At 35.7% G+C, this 8030-nt stretch overlaps 1 protein-coding gene across 1 annotated transcript; it reads left to right on the top strand.

Annotated features, from left to right (window-relative positions):
* Window positions 1-325: 325 nt before the first annotated feature.
* On the top strand, window positions 326-6337 carry LOC131603249 (polyadenylate-binding protein 2-like). The gene is made up of 5 exons (XM_058875548.1): window positions 326-619; window positions 919-989; window positions 5421-5612; window positions 5717-5847; window positions 5945-6337. The coding sequence occupies exons 1-5, from the start codon at window positions 409-411 to the stop codon at window positions 5991-5993; spliced, it is 654 nt and encodes a 217-aa protein (XP_058731531.1). The 5' UTR covers window positions 326-408; the 3' UTR covers window positions 5994-6337.
* Window positions 6338-8030: the final 1693 nt, after the last annotated feature.

Here is an 8030-nt window from a genome sequence, read left to right as displayed (position 1 = left end):
CCAATCACATGATACCATATAATTTTAACATATTTAATTATTTATTAAATATTACAATTGTTTATTGTTTTCAAAGCATTTTAAATTAGATAGATAAGAATTCACCATTATTGTTTTAAGAGAATGACAATATTGTTTCCATGTTTTTAATAAGTTTGACAACTTTCCTATCCACTCTACCTTCTGCCCAATACAATTCCTTTTAATTGACAAATACACTCTAAATATATACAACTTTTTATCATTTTGTATAATATATTTTTATAAAGGATAAAGTTGGTATTACATATCTATTTTTCTTAGACACTGGACTCAATGAAAAATTAGTGCATATAAAGAGAGGAAAACTAATTATTTTCAATAACCTAATTCACACCGCAATAGCATTTCGTTGCGTAGAATCGAAAGATGGATGAGGAAGAGCATGAGGTTTACGGAGGAGAGATCCCCGACGTCGCAGAGATGGAAGGAGACGTCGACATGTCCGCCGCCGACGATGACGCCAGTGGCATGAAGGAGCTCGACGAGATGCGACGACGCTTGAAGGAAATGGAAGATGAAGCCGCCGCTCTTCGCGATATGCACGCCAAGGTTGAGAAGGAGATTGGCTCCACTCAAGGTTTTCATAATCTCTCTAATTCATCTTACTTATTGAATTATCTATAGTCGTGAACACGATCATCGTTGTTCTCGTTGTTACAGAACATGGAATTCTTCAATTAACAGAATTCGAAGCTTTTTAGCTTTGCTCATATTTTATGATTGTTTATAAATTGAAATTAAGAATAGCTTGAATTATAATTTTAATAATCTTGCTTTGAAATTCGAAATTGAATTATAATTAATAATCTTGAATTATAATTGAAGTTTTGTGATGCTCTTGGTTTTTTGAACTCATTGATTGTGTTTCTTTTGTAGATCCTGCTGCTGCAGCTGCTTCTCAGGATAACAAGGAGGAGGCAGATGCTCGTTCTGTTTTTGTTGGCAATGTATGGATCTCTCTATTTCTTATCTTTTACAGTTTTTCGATCGGAATCATGGTTCCTTCTTTATGTGCAAGTTTTGATGCTGCTCTTATTTAGTTGGATGTAAAAATCTGATTCTGTTTTCCTAATCAACTTAACGGACGAGGCCTGGTTTAGTTATTATGAACTAGTTTTGTAGTCTTGTATATGGAAAAAGTAAATACTTTCCGCTCAGGATAAACAATAAATATAAAAACAAAAATGGCGGCAGTTTGTCGGCTTCTACTAAGAATCCTAATCAGCCTACGCTTATGCATTTTCATCACGGTTAAATTTATAAAAAGAATATAGAAATCGGAGTAGGCAATCCTCTCTTCCAACTTGTGCTTTTTTGTCGTCTTCGCCTTAACTGTCCTCTATGTGGAATACAACTTCCTTACCCAATAAATTTTGTATTTATATCCCTGTTAATAGCTCAACCCATTACGTGTACGGTATAGTTTGTCACAGTGTTAGCCTGGTTCTTTCTGTTCACTTAAATGTCTTCGTTATACCAAATGAATGCCACATAAGCCCGTCTCTTAATCAGAATTGTCGAATTGCAGCTATAGCAGACTTCCAGCGTAGCTGAATTTGAACCAATTGCAATTGTTCTGCAATATGCTATTTAGTATAAAGTGTTGTCAAGTAGTGGTTATAGCGGCACTATATCACTGTAGCATAGTGGAATTTCTGCTATTTCCCCGGATCCGTGATTGAGAACATTGCTCTTAACTCCATCATGTTTCAGTTTCCAATGACACATCGGGCAGCTTATCTTCTGGAGCCATTATTTAGCCTTTTTCCCTCTTAGGCCAGGCATTAGTTTGAACCCATTTATTCAATGTTCTTTATGTCAAAACAGTGGTCGCCAAAACTACATTTTTAAATAATGGTCCATAGTATAGTTATCAAACCCATCTGACATCAAAACTGCTATAGCTAGATGACCGCCAAGTATTTAGACTGCATAGTGGAGAGGTATAAACAATGTTTAAAAATTCTAGAGTCTATGCAGAATCGGTAGAAGATTGAAAAATCATAACTCGAGGATTGTAGCACGGATATTAAGATCCTATAGTGAAAAAATATATTTATAAGAGGAAGAGGAAGCACAGTTTATAGTAAGGAAGAGGGAGCATGGTTTATAGTAAAGAACAGTGTTATCAAATATCTGCCATTGCGGCGCTATGGCGGATATGCATGGCGGTTTTTGGGCTCGCCGCAATGGTAAATATTATCCTATGTTTTGAGGTTTTCTGCCATAATCTGCTATAACAGCACCGCTAATTGGCTAGTATGGCGGGATTTTGGATATTTGCCATGGACCGCCATAGAATGTCATCCGCCATCAACAACATTGGCATGGAAGAGGAATTTGTAGAGAAGAAGAAGGTTTATAGTAAGGAAGAGGAATTTATAGAGAAGAGGAAGGCTACTGACTGACGGTGTTTTGAGAAGAAGTAATACCTAATCTTAATTCTTCCCTTAAATCTGTTTTTTTTCTTTCTAAAGGAGTGTAAAAAGATGTCTCAAATCTCAATAAATGCCTAATTAATATTAATAAATATTAATTATGGGTTTTTAATGAACCCGATCCATATCCAGCTCATTAAAAATTTAGGGTTTTTAATAAAAAACCTAAAAATAAAAATCGCCGCAACATAAAACTCAGAATGAGTTCGCTGGTCAACTCGTGCGCTTTTGCCGAGTTCCCCTACTCGGATTCCACCTGAATCGCAGCATTCCGGTGGGAGTTTGGGGCGTTCACTTACTACTAGTCAACTCCTGAGTTTGCATACACGGGTATAAATGTTCAGGAATTAAAAATGACCTTAATTGAAACTTTAAAGTAGTGTTGTCAATGGTGGATAGCGGTCCATTGCGGAAAGCCAAAATCCCGCCACCATGCCAGTCGATTTGCGGCACTGTTATTGCGGATTATGGCGGAAAAATCCGCAATAGCGGCCGATATTTACCATTGCGGGTAGCCCAAAAACCGCCATGTATATCGGCCATAGCGCCGCAATTTGATAACACTGCTTTAAAGACATTCATAGTTATTAATCGAAAGTTAGTATTGGGCTAAACACAAGTGAACAACAATTAATGTCAAGGATCATAAAGGGGGAAAAATCAGAATAAGTGCCACTTCAAAATTAAAAGTTGAAAGGCAACTTTGATGAGTAGGCGAACATGTTTGTACCTCTCTGGAAACAAAAAATAACACAACCATTTATATATAAGCATAACACTAAAAATTGAGAAGTAGAATGGATAAGAGCTGAAAAATTAAACAGACACAACTCTGAATTCGCGAGGATGTAAACAGAACATAGACCGAATGACAGTTGTGTTCTGATGCGTAAAATGAGGATTAGCTGGAAACCATGCCAGCTTGCTACTGAGTTTTTCGGAAATGCTGTTAGAGAGTTGGTTTGCAGTCTATAAATAAACTGTCCAGTTGATCAAGATGCGCAGCCAAGATTAGACCCACGAGCTTTTGCACTTCTTGAAAAATACTATGTTCCATTTTCTTGGAACAATTACTTATTGTATTCTGGTTAATCAAGAACTTGTTACTCTCGATTGTGTCCAAGAATTTGTATAACTTCAGTAACACATTTAAAGCTTTATCTATTCTTTATTAACTGCATTGTGTAAAATACTTCAATACAGATTCGCTACTAGTTCAAATTTGTTCACACACCCTACCTGGGTGAATGCTTTTCAAAAAGCATTTGTAACTATTCAAGTAGTCATAGGAATTTGAGGCTTTCATTGGTTGTAAGTGGTGGAAAAGAGAGGTGATCCGTTGTCACTCAAATAGTGCTGGGAGAGAATGACACTTTTTTTTCTTCTAAAATCAGACTTATTTCTATATATTTCTGGCTGAATTGTATAGATTCATTTTGTATTGCATTCTTATATTATAATTTATTTAAAACTGTACATTTTTTGTTTGGAGTGATTACTGATAATCTTCAGAGACAGGGTTTGACATATGTGTCACTATGATCGCAGGGTTGTTATTACTCAAGTCCTATAATAACCGCTGGATGCTAACATTGTATTTTGTGGGTGGGCGGTTGGTGTTTTTTAGGCTCATAGTAGAGGGGGGAAATTGTATATTCTTATGAAATTTAGTAAGATACAGTGTTACTAAAAAGAAAAGAATAGAGAAAAGATTGAGAAGAAAAATTTGTAAGTTTATGAAAAAAATACAAAAGAAAAAATAGAATAAGTTGAAAAAAAAAAAAGAATTGAGAAAAGAAAAGAAAAAAAAAGAGAAAAGAAAAATAAAGAACATTTTGAGGAAACTGTGAATGACATCTCTTACGAGAATGGCAGAATAGTACAGCTGAAGGTAGTATGCGTTAATGATGATTCAACTTTACAACTGGAGACAGCTTATGGTTCTTTTGGAAGAACCTTCTGAAGTTTTGGGCATCCATAGTCATAGAGTCCTTTTGTTCACTGCAATTAGGTCAGTGGTGCCTCTATTGTATCATTTGGCCAAAGTGCCAAAGGGTATGAAGTTGTTGTTTCTCTTTGGTCTTTATCTCATAATTGTTTTCACGTTTATGAATTAGGCTTCCTGATATTTTTTGAGGCTTTTCTTTTTTCCCTCATCTGTAATATCTTTCAAAAATGATTTTTTTTTTCTGCAACAACAGTTGGAATTCTAACCAAGTGATTTCATTATCTATTGATTATGTGCTGGATTCCTAAATTTTGTACAATTTAGGTAGTACAGTATTCCTTATTCTTTTAGGTGACTTGTAGATCTGATAAGGTTGGTGCTGTTGTAAATGACTATTATGAGGACAGTAAATAGTAGGATGTGTGAGAAAGCCCGTGGAGTTTGAGAAAAGCCTGTAAAGTGAATAGTTCATAATGAAGGTTGTCATAAGCATACTTATTTTTTTTGGAGTTGGCTTGATTTGGTTTTATTGTTGGTGGTTTATGGAGTTAGAATTGATACAATAATTGTTTTAATGTTTGAAGAGTTGGGAAATGAAGATTCATGTTGTAGCTGTAGTTAAAAGTAATAGCCGTGCACGGATTTTACAGCTCTAAAAGGGTGCCTGACAATGACATTATAGGGTAGAGAATGTTAGTTCTGATAGTGATCTCTCTACTAGTTTTTTGATACATTTCATATCAAAAAGATCTTAAATGTGCAATTATTTTAAATTTTACACTTTTATAAATTGCATTTCTAGAAAGGTTACAGCTGAAGTTATAAATAGTTACCAAGACAAAGTCTTGCATATATGTGATCTATAATAGTGTGATTATGGAGTCTAGTTTATTTTCTTATGATAAATGAATCAGGTATGAGCTTATCTTGGATTAACATGATATCTAACCCAACATTGGCACCAAAATGCCTTGAAAAACATGTGTTCACAGGTTGATTATGCATGCACCCCAGAGGAAGTTCAGCAACACTTTCAGTCATGTGGTACAGTGAACAGGGTCACTATCCTGACAGACAAGTTTGGTCAGCCTAAAGGTTTTGCTTATGTGGAATTTGTTGAAACTGAAGCTGTTCAAGAAGCTATCCTGTTGACCGAAACTGAATTGCATGGCCGACAATTGAAAGTATGTCTTTTTCTTAATTTCATGTGAACCATGGTTTAAATTAGCCATGAGATCAGTATAGTGAATTTGTAGTTTTTAATGATATGAATGTCTATGTTTTTCAGGTTCTGCCTAAGAGGACCAATGTTCCTGGAATGAAACAATACCGTCCTAGGCGATTCATTCCTTACATGTCATACGGCTTCAGGAGGCCTTATGCTCCTCCTCCTTACATGTACTCCCCTTACGGATATGGGTATGCGGCATGCCTCATTTAAATTTCTGTGTGATATACTCAACTTTTAATTATAATTGACTTTTTGTGGTTTCTTTTATTTTGCATCAAAATGCAGGAAGGCTCCAAGGTATAGAAGGCCAAATCGTTACATGCCATACTATTAGATGTTCATATGGAATGGTGTTCGAGATTTGATGATAATGTGTCCTGGAGTATTACTATTTAAACCCGGGGAGCATTCAGTTATACTAGTCTTCATCAGCATAATATACACTATGATCAAGAACAGTTATTGTCCATTTGTTCTGGGATGTTATTGGTCTCGTACTTTTCTTGCTCAGTTTCTAGAATTTGGTTTAAAATTGCCTTTGAATTTTAAGTATAATACAGCAAGGTCAGTTCTTAGTTTATACTGACCAAAGATATATGCTGCAGTAAACTCATCCGGCCTTTAACTGTTCAGTGTTACCAAAACTTGATTATATGCATGTTGATGAAATTTATATCATCGGATCAATTGAAATTGAGTATTTTGGCTTACGATGTATGACGTATTAGTTAGATAATTTTAATCTTTATAAATACCTGCATGGCTGCATATGTTTTCTTCATTCAAGCATGAGGGAAATGATTGTTAATTAGAACTGACCAGTCCATTAGTCTAGTTGTGGAGGCTTGGGTCTTGAGAGTATGCTCCTCTCAAGATCCTGAGTTTAAATCCAAAGATTTCGAAAAAATAAATTAGAACTGACCAGTGGATCTAGTCCCTCCTCTGGCGTGGCAAAAGAAAAGTTCGTTCCAAAGTTATCCTCATTGAAGACACTTGAGTCTCAAGCTAAGAGACATGATGAAATCTCTAGGTCTTCTTGAGTTATAAAGGTTGCAATCTGGCTAGCCATTATTTTGTTAGACTTATGATTTCATCATGACTCAAGAAGATCGACAATCTAATTTTGGGCGGGTTGTTCAAGGGTCGAGCATCATGTACGGTTATAGATGCTTGCTCAATTGGTGCGCAATCCTTGTTTGGTGTCTTACTCATGAGTTTCCTCTATTTTGGTTGATCATTCAACCTTGTTTCATGATGATTGAATTTTAGAGCTCATTTTCCTTGGTGGTTGATAAGTCAAAGTTTTCATAGCACTAGAGTGGAGGTGAATGGCCTGTAATGGGATTTCGTCTTTGATGGAAGGCTTGTGGCTGTTAGGGTTATATCAAATTTTAGTTAAGCATCCATTTTACTCGAAATCTTTAAATTCATGGATATTTTGGCTGTGTGTGCTTGTACCTAGTAGTGGATCAACGTACTATGGGAAGAGATAAGTTATGTGAAGTGCCATGTGAAGAGTTAAGGTTTAAAAGGAGTTGGAGGTTCAGAATTGAAGTCTTTACAAGGGTGTAAATATAAACTAGTACTACCTCCGGTCCTATTTATAAGAAAAGATTCTCTTTCTAGATACATTGAATAAATAATGTATCTGGACAAAATACTGTCTTGATACATTATTTATTCAATGTATCTAAAAAGAGAATATTTTCTTATAAATGGGACTGGAGGGAGTATTAATTAATCAATAAAAATTTATTATTTAAAAAAAAAAACTAGTCCTGTGAAAAGCTAATGGAGTTGTGAAGAAGTTTGCAAACTAATTTTATTGGTGTATGGGATTTTTGGGAGATAGGGGAAAATTTTGACAGAATGTGTAGTGTTCATACCATCCACTATTTTATACTACACCTAATCTTACCACCACGTCCGAATTATTAAGTTCCTCAACACATTATCCATCTGTGTCCACTACTTCACATCTTGTTGACACTGCCTCTAACATATTTACCATTTGTGTGCACCATTTCACCTCTTGTGGACACCGCCCTACTCTCTACATCCACTTAAATAGAGTCCCATCCACATATCATAAGAATAAATCCTCAAAACCCTCGCCCAATGATAACCAGAACCAAAGATGGTATCATTCAACCTCACTTGCGTCCGACTCTTCTATTCACCCACCCAGAGCCATCCTCTCACAAACAGACCTTCTTAGTTGTTGAATGACATGCTGCCATGCAATCAAAGTATGTTGTTATCATAAGAAACAACACATGGACCTTCATTCATTCTCCATATCATAGGAAATCCATTAGGTGCAAATGGGTGTTCAGAGTCAAAGAGAAGCCTGATAAGTCCAAGTTGGTGG

This window comes from Vicia villosa, linkage group LG5 (assembly GCF_029867415.1).
Source record: "Vicia villosa cultivar HV-30 ecotype Madison, WI linkage group LG5, Vvil1.0, whole genome shotgun sequence".
Taxonomy (NCBI): domain Eukaryota; kingdom Viridiplantae; phylum Streptophyta; class Magnoliopsida; order Fabales; family Fabaceae; genus Vicia; species Vicia villosa.
The sequence above is the reverse complement of the archived record's forward strand: the minus strand, read 5'-3'. Positions and strand labels throughout refer to the sequence as shown.